The 16,793-nt window shown below is 44.0% G+C and overlaps 1 protein-coding gene across 2 annotated transcripts in view; it reads left to right on the plus strand.

The window, feature by feature from the left end:
• The window catches only part of TSC22D1 (TSC22 domain family member 1), a 124,768-nt gene that overhangs the window by 96,788 nt on the left and 11,187 nt on the right, over nucleotides 1-16,793 (plus strand). The window contains exon 1 of one of the 2 annotated variants that reach the window (XM_073580290.1): nucleotides 10,304-10,579. The exons of the other annotated variant lie outside the window; for it this stretch is intronic. Within the exon in view, the coding sequence (XP_073436391.1) occupies nucleotides 10,434-10,579 (146 nt within the window). The 5' untranslated portion in view covers nucleotides 10,304-10,433. Of the gene's footprint in view, nucleotides 1-10,303; nucleotides 10,580-16,793 lie in introns of those variants that run through there. 2 annotated transcript variants of the gene reach the window in all.

Below are 16,793 nucleotides of genomic sequence, written 5' to 3' on the forward strand. Positions count from 1 at the left end.
CAAAGCGTCAAGACTGGAAACTTTAAGCAATATGTCTCCAAAACAGGAAATGCACAACAAAACAAATGAGGAACGAATGGGAGGAAACTGGAGTCAACGTCTGTGACCAAACTGTAAGAAACCACCTAAAGGAAATGGGATTTACATACAGAAAAGCTAAGTGAAAGCCATCATTAACACCTAAACAGAAGAAAACAAGGTTACAATGGGCTAAGAAAAAGCAATCGTTGACTGTGGATGACTGGATGAAAATCATATTCAGTGATAAATCGTGAATCTGCATTGGACAAGGTGATAATCCTGGAACTTTTGTTTGGTGCCGTTCCGATGAGATTTATAAAGATGACTGCCTGAAGAGAACATGCAAGTTTCCACAGTCATTGATGATATGGGGTTGTGAGGTAAAGGTACTGGGGAGATGGCTGTCATTACATCTTCAATAAATGCACAAGTTTATGTTGATATTTTGGACACTTTTCTCATCCCATCAATTGAAAATGTTTGGGGATGATGAAATCATTTTTCAAGATGATAATGCATCCTGCCATAGAGTAAAAACTGTGCAAACATTCGTTGAGAAAGACACATAAGGTCAATGTCATGGCCTGCAAATAGTCCGGATCTCAATCCAATTGAAAATCTTTGGTGGAAGTTGAAGAAAATGGTCCATGATAAGGCTCTAACCTGCAAAGCTGATCTGGCAACAGCAATCAGAGAAAGTTGGAGCCAGATTGATGAAGAGTACTGTTTGACACTCATTAAGTCCATGCCTCAGAGAGTGCAAGCTGTTATAAAAGCCAGAGGTGGTGCAACAAAATACTAGTGATGTGTTGGAGTGTTTTTTTGTTTGTTTTTCATGACTCCATATTTTTTTTTTCCTCAGAATTGAGTGATTTCATAATTTTTCCCCTCTGCTTGGTTTAAAAAAGTAACCATTACTGACTACCAATTTTTTGTTCTTTATTTCTTTTAGTGTCTGTGATCTGCTTATTTTTACAAAATCAACTGAATGAACATCCTCCAAGGCCGGTGATTCCATAATTTTTGCCAGGGGTTGTATAACTTAATGATATCTTTAAAAACTCTCCAAAAGACACTTTAATTATAGAGGTGAATCCAAATGTGATCAATAAGGCTAAGTGCACACGTTGCAGAAAATTTCTGCACAAAAACCTGAATCCCTTCCCAGAAACCGCACCTATTTTTCCGCGGTGGTTTTTGCGCGGTTTTGATGCGTTTTTTACCTCAGCGGTTTCTAAACGCATGGAAGAAGCCAAAACCGCGGAAAAATCCACAAAATTAATGTGCATGCTGCGTTTTTTACCGCGATACGTTTTTTTCGCGGTAAAAAACGCATCAAAAGACTGTGCAGCTTATTTTTAGCGGTTTTATAGTGAAAACCGCGGTAAAAACCGCTAAAAAAAAACGCTGTGTGTGAACACAGCCTAATATAACGGTTTAGCGCAAAGCGAGTTAATGCATAGTGGGGAAGGGGGGTCTAGAATTTCCTAATAATCCCTACCAGAATGCAAAATGGTGCCCCCGCTCAACGTCTTATAATCCTAAAGACTTAATTATAGTCTAGGTGTACAATAACGAGTAGCACAGGTAAGGTATTAAGAGAGAATATCCTGGATATATCCGAAAATCTGACATATAGGAACATTGCCCAGACACTGAAAGATGTGCCAAATCCCTGTATATATACATGTCCAATAAAAACATCCCCAAAATCAATTGTAAAGACAGATAATGGCTTAAAAGTTCATGTAATCATTTCAAAAGACCAATGTTACTGTCTATCAAAAAAATACCAGGAAAAATGCAATGCATAAAGCAATACTGATCTTATTTATCTTAGAAAGAATCGGACCGGACCCTATGTTGTGTGAATGTATATCCCATGTCCCGACGCGTTCAACCCCCCCCCAGCGTCTTCAGGGTTCATCGGGTACTATTGGCATGCTGACAATGCAGTGCCCTGATTTGCTTTCTGCTGAACCACTATTATCTCTATGTTCATATATTGATTCACCTCTGTAATTTTAACACTTTAATGACCGTCAATACGTCTTTTAACTGACCTGAGATATAAGAGAATAGCATCCCCATACAGGTGACAATCCAGCAGCTGTCGGCTGTCCACTATAGCTGATAATTTGCTGCATTAGCCACGATCAGTTTGTCACCGTCCATATCTGTTTAACCCCTTAAATGCTGTCAATAGTGACAATTTCACATAAATGTTTAAAAGAGTGTGACTTCTCCCTCTTTATCCCCATCGGCACCCCGAGATCATGATTGTGTGGTCCTGATGTTTGCCATGGCAATTCATGAGCAAATAGCTGCCTTAGGCTATGTGCCCACGGTGCGTGTTAAAACGCACACCAAAAACCGGACTCCTTCCCGGAAATCGCGCGTTTTTTTCCGCGTGATTTCACCGCGATTTTACCCCGATTATGATCGCGATTTTGCCGCGATTTTCGTGTGCGATATTCAAGCACTTTCCAAGCGATTTGAAGCATCGCTTGGAAAGTGATTGACAGGTTGGTCACACTCGTCAAACATAGTGTTTGACAAGTGTGACCAGGTTTTTTACTATTGAGGCCGCCTATGCGGCCTCAATAGTAAAAGAATGTTAAAATGCTAAAAAAAAAATAAAAAAATCGGTGTATATTTACCTTCCGGCGTCCCGCGCTGCATTCCCGGGCCACAGCGTTCCCAGTAATGCCTTGCGAGACCTGTGATGACGTAGTCTCGCGTTGCTATAGCGATCTCGCGAGACCACGTCATCACTGGACCGTGCCGCAAGGCATTACTGGGAACGCTAGGCCGGGAATGCAGCGCGGGACGCCGGAAGGTAAATATACCCCGACACACCGTGGGTACCAACCGCACATGAGACGCTTAACTTCCCGCATGGTGGGCATAGCCACATGCGGGAAGTAAGCTATTCTCATGCATTCCTATGGGTGCAGAATCGCGGCAATTCTTTGCGATTCCGCACAAAAGAATGAGCATGCTGCGATTTTTTCCGCGATGCAATTCCGCCGCGGAAAAAAGCGCAGCATTAGCACAGCATGTGCGGAATGCCATAGGAATGCATGGGGGGCGTTCTGTGCACGATTTTTAAACGTTTTCGCGCCGAAAATCGCGGCAAAAACGCTTAAAAATCGCTACGTGTGCACACAGCCTTAGAGTCTGCCGATTACATTGGCCTGTTCAAAAGTCAGCGACATTTAGGTGGTAAAGATCAACTTTTTCATTTCTGTCATGCCACTTTGTATTAAGCCTTCAGGTACTTTTCAGGAATTAATAAACTACCTGACAGCAGTTTTCAGTATGTCAGGGGTGCTGTTTTTAATGTAACATTTTACAAATGGTGCTGATGCAAAGCGGAAATGTTACTTGATATTTTTGTGTGGTATGACTATCTGAATTAAAGGGATAATTATTCAGTTTGAAAATTGCTAATTTTTTTTTACATTTTTGTCAAATTTCTGATTTTTTTTATAAATAAACACAAAACATATCAACCTGAATTTACTAGTATCATAAAGTATGTGTAACGAAAAAATCTCAAAATCACTATAATTTATTGAAGGGTTCCAGAGTTATTACCACACAGTGACACTGGTCAGATTTTTTAAATTTGGCTCCATCACTAAGGGGTTAAATTGTATTTTTGGAGAGCTTTTAACATTTCATTAAGTTATATTTTTTGAGTCTTGTCTTTTGGTTTTTGCTAGTTGAGACTCCGCCTTATATTTCATCATGGTTTTTCCTGGATGAAGAATGCTTAGGCTGAGCGCTCTCGCTCGACTAGGAACGAACAGCTCGGCCAAGCACTCCTGTGCTCTGAGAGAACAGTGCCAAACTCCTCACTGAACTAATGGAAATGCCAAGAATGGAAATTCCAGAGACTGGAGGCCCCATACAGACTAGACAACTGGCCGATGTCTGCGCATTCAGCTGACAGTGTATTGGGGCCTTACCGGGGTCGTCTGGTACTTTTATATTGGTTGCCTATCATTAGAATAGGTCATCAATATCTGATAGGTGGGTGCGAGACACCTGGAGCCCACGGTGGCAAAAGGTGCCCAGTTGTTAAGCTCCACTGCACCAGAGGCCTTTGCCGAATATTGCACATCCGCCCCCTATTCATACCTATAGGGGTGGATGTGCAGTACCTGACCATAAGCATGATGCGGTTGATGGAGCCATATACTTCCACACTGCAGCTGGCACCGGGAATAGATGATTGGCAGGCGTGTTGGATGCTGCACCCCCACCAGTCAGATATTGATCACCTACAGTATAGGTCCCATACTAAGGATAGCTCTTTTTTTACCTATTCTGAAAATGAATAAAAATGGTATTGCTATGGTAACAGGAAATGTTAGGGAAAAAAAAGTTTATTTTCTTTATATCCCCTCGCATCTTTAAAACAATTAAATAAAAAGTTATTAAAAAGTCATATGAACGTTAATATGGTACCAACAGAAACCAGCTCTCCACACAAACCACATGCTCCCGTGCAGCTCCATCAGTGGGAAACGTTATAGCGGCGCAACCTGTAGTTGTAGACATTTTGAGAATAAAAATAACAGGTAATTTTTACCCAAAAATGAAAACCCTGAAACCAAAATCCAAAAACCAGTGTCTGAATTGTTGGAGAAAGGGGATTTTTCTTTACAATTCTGCTGCACTATTGAATTAAATTCCCATTTTTCAAATCTACAGTCATGGCCAAAAGTTTTGAGAATGACACAAATATTATATTTTCACATGATCTGCTGGCCTCTGGTTTTTATGTGTGTTTGTCAGATGTTTTTATCACATACAGAAATATAATTGCAATCATATTATGAGTAGCATAAGGTTATATTGACAGAATGAGTTAATGCAGCAAGTCAATATTTGCAGTGTTGACCCTTCTTCTTCAGGACCTCAACAATTCTCCCTGGCATGCTCTCAATCAACTTCTGGATCAAATCCTGACTGATAGCAGTCCATTCTTGCAAAATCAATGCTATTATTTTGTCTGAATTTAAAGGTTTTTATTTGTCCACCCGTCTCTTGATTGACCACAAGTTCTCAATGGGATTAAGATCTGGGGAGTTTCCAGGCCATGGTCCCAAAATCTCTGTTTTGTTCCCTGAGCCATTTAGTGATCACCTTTGATTTATGGCAAGGTGCTCCATCATGTTGAAAAAGGCATTGTGGATCGCCAAACTGCTCTTGGACGGTTGGGAGAAGTTGCTCTTGGAGGACATTCTGGTACCATTCTTTATTCATGGCTGTGTTTTTAGGCAAGACTGAGAGAGAGCCCATTCCCTTGGCTGAGAAGCAACCCCATACATGAATGGTTTCAGGATGCTTGACAGTTGGCATGAGACAAGACTGGTGGTAGCGCTCACCTGGTCTTCTCCGAATAAGCCGTTTTCCAGATGTCCCAAACAATCGAAAAGGGGATTCATCAGAGAAAATGACTTTACCCCAGTCCTCAGCAGTCCACTCCCTGTACCTCTTGCAGAATATCAGTCTGTCCATGATGTTTTTCCTGAAGAGAAGTGGCTTCTTTGCTGCCCTCCTTGAGACCAGGCCTTGCTCCAAGAGTCACCGCCTCACAGTGCGTGCAGATGCACTCACACCTGCCTGCTGCCATTCCTGAGCAAGCTCTGCACTGCTGGTGGCTGATCCCACAGCTGAAACACTTTTAGGAGACGGTCCTGGCGCTTGCTGGTCTTTTTGGGCGCCCTGGAGCCTTTTTGGCAACAAGGGAACCTCTCTCCTTGAAGTTCTTGATGATGCGATAGATTGTTGACTGAGGTGCAATCTTTCTAGCTGCGATACTCTTCCCTGTTAGGCCATTTTTGTGCAGTGCAATGATGACTGCACGTGTTTCTTTAGAGATAACCATGGTTAACAGAAGAGAAACAATGATGCCAAGCACCAGCCTCCTTTTAAAGTGTCCAGTGGTGTCATTCTTACTTAATCATGACGGATTGATCTCCAGCCCTGTCCTCATCAACACCCACACCTGTGTTAATGGAGCAATCACTGAAACGATGTTAGCTGGTCCTTTTAAGGCAGGGCTGCAATGATGTTGAAATGTGTTTTGGGGGATAAAGTTCATTTTCTAGGCAAATATTGACTTTGCAAGTAATTGCTGTTAAGCTGATCACTCTTTATAACATTCTGGAGTATATGCAAATTGCCATTAGAAAAAATGAAGCAGTAGACTTTGTAAAAATTAATATTTGTGTCATTCTCAAAACTTTTGGCCATGACTGTACAACTCGTCCCGCAAGGCAACGAGCCCTGGTGTCGGCAGAGAAAAATGGGTCTGGCTCTTGCAGAGAGGGCAAAAACTGAAAATTGGCCTGGTCACAAAGTAGTCAAAGGGGTTTCACACTTATTACGTTTGTTGGTCTTTAACATGTGGAGTTTTGGGTGTTGCGTTCTTGACGTTGGTGGGGTGCAGATGTTAGTGGTAAAACCTGTGTAGGGAGCAGGGCTGTGGAGTCGGAGTCGTGGAGTCGGAGTCGGTGCTCATTTTGGTGGAGTCGGAGTTGGAGTCGGTATAAAATGGACCGACTCCGACTCCTAAAATATATAATAAATTGGGTACAGTAATTCAATGCAGGATGTGCTGAATATTTTTTCATAGGAATTTGGGAAAGTTATGAAATGTCCTATAAATGGCTGTTATATTCCTGATCTAAGGCTACATTCACACACAGCATTTTTCCTGTGTTTTTTGAGGATACGTTTTTCAGCTGCAAAAGCAGATCATCTTTTTAAAAAACTGCATCACCTGAAAGGTTTTTGAGCTCATAGATAATGTTTTCAATAGCAAAAGCAGATTAGAAATCTGCTCTATCTATCCATTTATCCATATCTGTCTATCCATATAGTATCTGTACCAAAAAGAATGAAAACCGGGTAGTACACCAATATATATTCTGTTCTATCTAAATATCTTGATTATTGGATCATAAAAATGATTAAATGTCTGAGGTTCACATTGTACTACAATAAATTTTTCACTTAAATATAAGCAATATGTGTGGGAGTCGGAGTCGTGGAGTCGGAGTTGGAGTCGGTGTAAGGGAAATTGAGGAGTCGGAGTCGGAGTCGCAGGTTTGGCTTACCGACTCCACAGCCCTGGTAGGGAGAAGCCATAGCCTGCGCATAGGGAAAGGTCCCGTAATGTGCGTGACTTGGAGGGTCATGTGAAAAGAGTCCTATGATAATAATTACCAAGCTACGTGTTCATACTGAATCCCACTGAGCTGAAAGCGGCAGTTTCTTCACTGAAACTTGCCAGAGCTGGAAAGATCTTGATTTACCAGTATGGTGGCTGCTTCTGTGCACAACGTGTCGCTACACATCAGACTCTGCGGTGGCCAGGACAATGGGCTGGTGCTGAATTCCTCAATGTGATAGCAGAAGAAAACCCATGTCTGCACTTCACTTGGGTTCGGTTGTAGCTGCAGGCCGTTTTTCACAGAATTTCCAGTGCTTTGCTCTCCGACTAATCCAGTTTGTTTAATAATTGAACTGGTTTTAATCTATGAAAAGGAGAATTCACACATAACTAAGCAATGGCCTGCGTTCTGTTACCTCACATTACATTTCCCTGAGTTATCTTGTTGTTTTTCCAATGATGTGAATTTCATTGTTGGCGTTTTGCTACGTAAAATAGACGTTTGTGGTGGTCTTCTAGAATTGTTGACGCCTCGGCTCCTGACCTCTGCAGGTGTTACAAGAACACACATTGGAGATCCTCAGTGCCATGTCTGTGGATGTAAACTTGAGTATGTTTTATTCTACACATCACTGCTCAGTCCATCACCTAGTCTTTGGTCATTTTTGATAGTCAGTATTTCGGGAGAATTCCACAATGGATATGTCCAGTTTCCCTCCAACACCTAGTGTATGACAAGTGTCGTTTCGGTATATGCTGGGCTTTCCTTTGAACATGTAGGCCAGTTTATGAACTGGCAGTGGCATATGTCCATGCTTCAGACAGGGCATACTCCAAATGTGTACCTCAGATCTAGCATAGAGTAAGGGTCCCGTTTCACATAGCGACGCTCCAGCGATCCTGACAACGATACGACCTGGTAAGGATCGTTGGTGCGTCACTACATGGTCGCTTAGTAAGCTACCAAACAGGCAGATCTATTCAACGGCGCAGCAATGATACGGCGATCTGTATAACGACCTCGGCGGTTGGGACCTTGTCACACAGCAGCTATTCTGATGACTCACGCCTGCGTCCCTGAGTTCTGCGTCGCCAGCGAGGTCTCTCGTCGGTGTCAAAACACAGCAATGCATGCTGGCCAGCGGGATGCCAACTATTAAAAACTGGCCTAGGACATTCGAGCACCATCAGCCATATCCAGCGGGGGGGGGCTGGTTGCCACTGTCACACGTAGCGAGATCGCTGGAGAGGTCGCTGTTGCGTCACAAAACCTGTGACGTTTCAGCGATCTCGCTAGCGATCTCATGTGAGACGGGGCCTTTAAGGTGGTGTCTGAGGGACTGGCGGACCATCTAACGTTGTGTTTGGCGCTGGTCGGCGCACCGTCAAAAGGACGCAGGCGCCGCCAAAACGCATACTGCGCACGGCCTGCGTCCTCAGTGATAAAGATAGGGGACGCATGCAGCGTCATGCACCCGGAGGCGGAGCTATCGGAGGGGCGCTGCAGGGGGCGGGGCTTAGCGGCGGCCGTGCACAGGCCATTGGTGCGCCCTGAAACGCAAATGTGAAACTAGCCTTAGGTGTATGCGCACCCTCAGGGTTTTGCTTGTGAAAGCTGCACCCAATGGATACATTTGAAGTGGGGTCAATTACTGCCACGTCTGGGTGTTCCTTGGCAGTTCGGTAAGTATAAGCTGATAAGATATTCAGAAAGCCAATATTCTGTGCGTAGCAGCAAGCATTGGAAAGCTTGCAGAGGGTACTGTACACAAGGGACAAAGCCGCTGCAGATTCGACGGCAATATTACTGGGGCCGCAGCATTTGCACGTTTCAGATCCCCGGTATCCGCCTGTGTATACAATGTGTGATAAGAATTGGTGAGATTTCACCCACAGAGCTGTTACTGTAACGGCTTGTTCACACTTGGCAGTTTTGTTTTCCTGCCGAAAATGCAGTATTTTTACCCTACCAGCAAAGTGAATGAGGTTTCGGAAATCTCACCACACGCCACTTATTTTCTCCTTACGGATTTAAGCCGTCAATGTTTTTCTTTTCAAATCTGCAGCATGTCACTTCTTTTAGTGTTTTTCACCCATTTAAATGAATGGGACAAAACCGTGCATATGTAACGCAGCAGAATGGTGATCCGGATGAGGCTGAATCTCCCCCCCCCCCCCCCATGTGTTCCTGCCCTTAGTTATTTCCGGGAAACCTTCTAGGTGACTTTAGGATAAGCTGTATATGACTGCATGTATCGGCCCAGGGAACATGACTGTTTTCCTAATGTTCCTGCACTCTCCGTACCCCTGGGAGAACGATAGACCTGCAACCATTAGCAATCGCAGAGAGCCTTGTGCATGTGCTCACATTTCTGGAAATTGTATAGACGATATATATTTTATATTCCATGGATACATATTCCGTACTTCCATATCTATTAGCATGCTTTATAGCGTTTGGCTTGGGTATGTTGAGGTGGGCATACCCCTCTTCCCCTGTGCTCCGTTTCTGCCCAGCTTGCACTTCTCCATATGTCTGCATTCCGTCAGGAAGACGTGGCATATGTATTTATTTATTTTTTTTTAGCCGTGACTTGTTTTCAGGTTGTCTTCATCATGATGGTAATGCTTCCAGACAGGAGCTCTGTGCCCAAGCCATAATTACTTGTGACTCAAGTGAGTGGATTTCTTTAACCCTGTACTGGCTGGATTAGTGCCCCGCTGTATTCAGTCGTGTTGCACCTGCTGGCTGACAGCAGCTCCCCAGCCTTAACGCTCCATGTCTACCTGGAGGTGGATCGGGGTTAACATTCAGAGCTGAAGTGTAGTAACAGACTCCTTGTAAGTGGATTAGAAAAGGGGAAAATCTGCACCAATTAGTTACCAGGCTGCTCCGGCGATTTCATAACCGGATTAGCCCACCGTCGAAAGAAGCGAGCTCCTGTGTTAGCGGGATGTGAAATCTCCCAGTCGTAAAGATTTTAATCTCTCTTGATGCTTTATGTAACACTGTCACGTGATCCGCAGCTCGCGTTGTCATCATCTGCCCTTGTTTCCTTCTCTTGATCTCAAAGCCAAGCCAGGCACCAACATCTCCGCTAAACATACAAGAGATCTGTGAATCCTGGCGCAGGAAAATCGTCTCCTCCCCCCTCACCCCCTGGTTCCATAGAAATCGCAGAGTAGAGATGTGCCCCGGCAGCGCTGGACGATCTGTGAAATGATACTGCATGAAGGGTTAACCCGGCAGCTAGTCAGAAGGTTTCCACCACATCGCTCCGTGCCATGGACCATTCACCATAGCAGAGGTTCTTGCACAGTCACCATGAAGGTGCTTGTCCTGGAGCTGGAGCAGCATCTGAAAAGGTAGATTTTTTTTTTTTTTTTTGTCCCCCGAAAAAATAACTCCGTTGCCTGCCATGTTTTTACCCAAATGCAATAATGGCGACGCTGGTCCGCAGATCCTGTAGGCTCCCCCCAGATTGTGTGCTGGACATAGCAATGCACACTAATGGCCGTCTGATACAATAGTGGCTGGGTGTTCATGGACCGCTGGGAGTGATTGTTCCCAGGAAGTCTTTCATCTCTCCGCCTGGTACAATAAAATGAGGTTGTAGGAAGGGATTAACTGTGGGACTTGCTGCCGTGAAGGTTAAAGTCTTCCCTTCCCTGAGGTCTCTGCTTCCGATTACCTGGGACGACTGCTTGTTTTTTTATTAATCTTTCCCACAGGGCGGACAAGAAGACGCCTTGTATGATGTGCCGAGCCTACTGACACGACTAGTGTGACATAACTAGACGCTGTAACAATATGATGACCTATTGGGGCACAACCAATATCATTGGGTGGTGATCCGGCACCGTTTATACATTTTGGAGGGGTTTTTTTTAACCGCAGTACACATGATAGATTCAGAACGTTTCTTAAAAATCTTTAAAGTCCAGCGACATGTCAGTCATTTCACTGTCACGGTTGAGTCAGTGCATTTGCTGTAGTCTCACTGTAACCCTTGGTGCGTCACAAGGCCGGTAGATCTTATAGAAAGTATTGTGGCGGCGGTGTGAGCTCGGCACGTTTCTTGTAAACTGTGGACGGATTGTTTGGAGATTTTTAATGCTTCATATCTGAGTTCTCATGAGTTTTATCATAGGAAAATCTGTATCATCAGTGCCATGATCGCCAACAATGTAGACCCCTACAGCTGCCACTAATTCCTGCAGTGTGAAATTGAAGCAACCCATGAATGAGGCAAAGCCGTGGTTCTCCAGGCCTTGCATCCAGTGAGTTCTAGTGGTTCCACATTGGAAGGTGCCAATAGATTTTGGAAAAACCAGATCCAATGGGCCAGAGCTTTAGGCTACATTCCCACAACGAGCTTTTGGTGGGGAGTTTTTGATGTTGCTAATTTTCCGCACTTAAGTAAATTGGGTTACTTGTTGGGTTTTTTTTAGCCTGCTTTTATTGCTTTTTTTGATGCTGCTTTTTTTTTTTTTCCTTTCATGTCAATTTTTAAATAAAACTACTTTTGTTTTTGATCATTCCTGGTATTTGTTTTTGAGAAAGCCATGTTCAGTCGGATTAAAAGCATTTCTAGTGCGTTTCTGCTGCTTTTTTACCTGTTTTTTCTGCATCGAATGCAAATTTATAGGAAAAATCTGCTCCTAAACCCTGTGCTCTCACGAGAAATTAACATACCGTGGATTTGACTCACGCACGTTAGTTTATGTGGTGTTAAAAAAAAAAAAAAAAAAAAAAAAAAAAAAGTGTTCCACATTGCTGAAACTGTAAGACAGTTTGTTTTTGATGCAGTAAAAATATGCAGCATCAAAAACTTATTGTGGTCGCACAGCCTTAAAGGGATTGTCACCCAAGTTTTTGCTACCCATCTGAGAGCAACATGCTATACGGGAAAAGACCCTAATTCCAGCGATGTATCCCTTACTGAGCTGCTTTCTGTAGTTTTGATAAATTGACTGTTCTCTGTTGCATTGTTAGCTGTTCTCTGAATGCTGAGCTCTGTATAACCCTGCCCACACCCCTTATTGGCTGCTTTCTGTGTACATTGTGCATAGGCAAAAAGCTGCCAATCAGTGGTGGGGATGGGGGTTATATAGCGCTGATAAATATGGAGGACTACATGGCAGCAGGTTTACTAGTCATCTAGTGATAATCTGCTGATAAAAGTAATTTTATCAAAACTGCAGCAAACAGCTCAGTAAGTGACACTTCGCTGGAAACAGGGTCCCATCCCCTAGATCATGCTCTGCTGTTCGATTAGGAGGGAAAAGCTTGGTGACAGATTTGCTTTCAAGCAGACCGGTCACTTCTCCTGACATAAGTAGTCCTTGATATTCTGGAGCATCATTAACATAACTGCAATTTCTCGGTTCTTCCTCCTTAATTGTGAAAAAATTGACAACTGGTGTTACCATTTTCCTTGTCAAAGGGGTCTGTCCATACGGTTTGACAATGGCAATATTGATTGGACAGGAATGAGTGGTAGCGCTACAGCCCTGATAACACCCAGTTGTCCATTTTATTCATACAGTTGTGCTCAAAAATCTACATACCCCAGCAGAATTTTTGCTTTCCTGGCTTTTTTTCGGAGATTATGAATAATACCAAAACTCTTTCTCCACTCATGGTTAGTGGTTGGGTGTAGCCATTTATTGTCAAACTACTGTTTTCTTTTTAAATCATAATGACAACCCAAATGACTCTGATCAAAAGTTCACATATCCCATTTCTTAATACTGTGTATTGCCCCCTCTAACATCAGTGACAGCTTTGAGTATTTTGTGGTAGTTGTAGATTAGGTTCTTTATTTTCTCAGATGGTAAATCTGCCTACTTTTTGGGCAAAAAGCCTCCAGTTCCTGTAAATTCCTGGACTGCCTAGCATGACCTGTGCACTTGAGATCTTCTCAGAGTGGCTCAGTGATATTGAGATCAATAGACTGAGATGGCCACTCCAGAAGCTACAGTTTGTTCTGCTGTAGCCAATGACAGGTCGACTTTGCCTTGTGTTTTCATGATCGTTGTCATGTTGGAACGTCCATGTAGGTCCCATGCGCAGCTTCCAGGCTGATGAATGCAAATTTGCCTCCAGTATTTGCTGTTAGCGTGCTGCATTCATCTATCCTTCAACTTTGACCAAGTTTCATGTGCCTTTGTAGCTCACACATCCCCAAAACATCAGCGATCCACCTCCGTGCTTTACAGTAGGAATGGTGTTCCTTTCATCGTAGACCTTGTTGACCTCTCTCCAAATGTAATGTTTATGGTTGTAACCAAAAAGTTCAATTTTGGTCTCAACACTCCAAATTACCTTGTTCCAGAAGTTTTGAGGCTTGTCTCTGTGCTGTTTTGCATATTGTAGGCAAGATACTTTGTGGCATTTGTGCAGTAATGGCTTTCTTCTGGCGACTTGACCATGCAGCCCATTTTTCTTCAAGTGTCTCCTTATTGTGCATCTTGAAACAGCCACACGGCTAGTTTTCAGAGAGTCCAGTATTTCAGCTGATGTTATTTGGGGGTTTTCCTTTGCATCCTGAATAATTTTCCTGGCAGTTGTGGACCAAATATTTGTTGGTCTACCTGACCGTATTGTTTTCACAGAGCCCCTGATTTTCCATTTGTTAATCACAGTTTGAACGCTGCTGACTGGCATTATCAATTCCTTGGATATCTTTTTGTATCCCTTTCCTGTTTTATGCAATTCAACTACCTTTTCCCATAGATCCGTTTTTCTTTTGCTTTCCCCATGACTCATAATCCAGAAATGTCAGTGGCTGGATAAAAGATGCAAGATTCCGTCTGGATCCCCGAAACTCACTCAGCTTTTATGCACACACACTGATTACAAGCAAACAGGTCACAGGTGAGCATGTTACGTTTAGTAGCGATTCAAACCCACGTGTGTCAACTTCTGTGCATGTTATTGGGCTAAAATAATCAGATTATGTGAACTTTTGATACGGGTCATTTGGATGTTTTGGATTGTCATTATGATTTAAAAAGAGAAAACACAGTAGTTTGGCAAAAAAAGGCTTCACTCAACCACTAGCCATGAGTGGAGAAAAAGTTTTGGTGTTATCATTCATATTCTCTGAAAAAGGCCAAGAAAGCAAAAATTCTGCCGGGGAATGTAAACTTTTGAGCACAACTGTAAAATGTCTACTAGTTATAACAGAGGAACACCAGAAACGTTAAGATCTAAAAAAAAAAAATAATGTATAATAAAGAATATAAGTATTTGCTAAAATAACAAGTATGTAGAGCTGTCAGGTCACAATAAGGATTAGGTGTGGGTCAGGCAGCACTTTGTGGGAGCGGAGCGTCTCGTGTGCTGCACAGATGTGCGAGGAGCATGCACACTCGCGTGTTCTGATAATCCAGCCTTTTACCTCCTCTGTAACTTCCTATGGGGACCTCCGTGTACAGGACATCTGTCTATGGCTCAGGGGATTATTTGGTATAAATTTCGGTGTTTTTCTGCCAGGAGATATGAAAGAACATGCTCCTATCATATCATCCAGTCCTGGCTATTTTCAGTAGATGATACTGGGTATAGCTGGTTAACGCTTTACAGTTCAGCTCAACTTGTGTTTTTTCCATCGTGATCGTCCGTAATGCATTCTTTGAAAATACATGAAGTGCAGGCTGACATACCGTGACCTGCCATGAATTGTATTTACCTGCTGTATATACAGTGGATATGGAAAGTATTCAGACCCCTTTAAATTTGTCACTCTGTTTCATTGCAGCCATTTGGAACCTTGAGTATTGCATAAATTCTTTTGTAACCTTGGAAAGATCTGTGCCTTGCCACAATTCTGTCTCTGAGCTCCTTGGCCAGTCCCTTTGACCTCATTTTTCTCATTAGGTCTGACATGAGCTGGGAGGTCTTAAGGGCCTGTCACACTAAGCGATATCGCTATAAAGTCACTGGTTTTGTGACGTTATAGCGATATTGCTAGCGATATCGCTGTGTCTGATACTTACCTCTGACCGCTCCCCCGCTGGTTATCACTTATCGCGCGAGAACATCCTGGACCGTTTCTCGTCGTCAGCTTCCTGCTGTGGAGACGAGCGACGCGTTGATGTGGACGGAAGGATGTCAGGATCGCCTCGTCTGACAGGTAAGTAGCAACCCCCGACCCCTGCTATGTCGCTGGTGAGATCTGCTTGTGTGGCAGCTCATTAGCGACCACTTAGCGATGCACCAGCGATCCTGACCGCGTCATATCGCTGGTCGGGATTGCTGGTGCATCGCTAAGTGTAAAGGTACTGTCACACTTGGCGATGTACCAGCGATCCCGACCAGCAATATGACGCGGTCAGGATCGCTGGTGCATCGCTAAGTGGTCGCTAGTGAGCTGCAACACAAGCAGATCTCACCAGCGACATCGCTGGGGACGGGGGTCGCTACTTACCTGTCACACTAGGCGATCCTGACTTCCGCCCGCCCGCGTCCATGCTAGTCTCTGCACAGGAAGCGCCGCAGGAAGCTGAGAAACGGTCCAGGCCGTTCTCGCGCGATCAGCGATAACCAGCGGGGGAGCGGTTGGAGGCAAGTGTCACACATGGCGATGGCGCTAGCAATATCGCTATAACGTCACAAGTTATAGCGATATTGCTAGCGATATCGCTTAGTGTGACAGGCCCTTAACGGTACCCTTATATAGACAGGTGTGTGCCTTTACAAATCAAGTCCTATTAGGCTGAGTTCACACGTGGCGTTTTTTTCGCGTTTCCGCGGCGGTTTTAACCGCGCGATTTTGCCGCGAAAAATAAGCATTCCATGCATTCCTATGGAATTCTGCAATGCTGTGCTAATGCTGCTGTTTTTACCGCCGCGGAATCGCTTCGCGGTAAAAAACGCAGCATGCTCATTAATTTGCGGAATCGCGGCGATCCCGCACCCATAGGAATGTATTGTTCCGCTTACCTCCCGCATGTGGCTGTGCACACCATGCGGAAAGTAAGCAGAACAATTGCGGATGGTACCCACGGTCCGGAGGAGAGGAGACTGTCCTCCGGGCTTTGGGTACCATATCCCTGTAAAAAAATAGAATTTAAAATAAAAAATATTGTTATTCTTACCTTCCGGCGTCCCGCGCAGCCTTCCCGCCTCTCTCCACGCTTCCGTTCCCAGTAATCCTTTGCGAAAATGCCCGCGATGGCGTCCGTTCTCGCGGGATCGCGAAGTCTCGCGGTAATTCGCGCGACGTCATCGCGAATTACCGTGAGACATCGCGATCCCGCGAGAACGGACGCCATCGCGGGCATTTTCGCAAAGGATTACTGGGAACGGATGCGGGGGACGTCGGAAGGTAAGAATAACACTATTTTTTATTTTTTTTTACATTCTATCTTTTACTACTGATGCTGCATAGGCGGCCTCAGTAGTAAAAAGTTGGTCACACTCGTCAAACACTGTGTTTGACGAGTGTGACCAACCTGTCAATCAGTTCTCCAAGCGATGCTACAGATCGCTTGGAAAACGCTAGCATTTTGCAAGCTAAATACGCTTGCAAAATGCTAGTTTTCCCACGGGAAAATCGCGGGAATTTAGAAT

The sequence above is a fragment of the Dendrobates tinctorius genome, unplaced genomic scaffold (genome assembly GCF_039654945.1).
Source record: "Dendrobates tinctorius isolate UK_male_01 unplaced genomic scaffold, ASM3965494v1 ptg000064l, whole genome shotgun sequence".
Taxonomy (NCBI): Eukaryota; Metazoa; Chordata; class Amphibia; order Anura; family Dendrobatidae; genus Dendrobates; species Dendrobates tinctorius.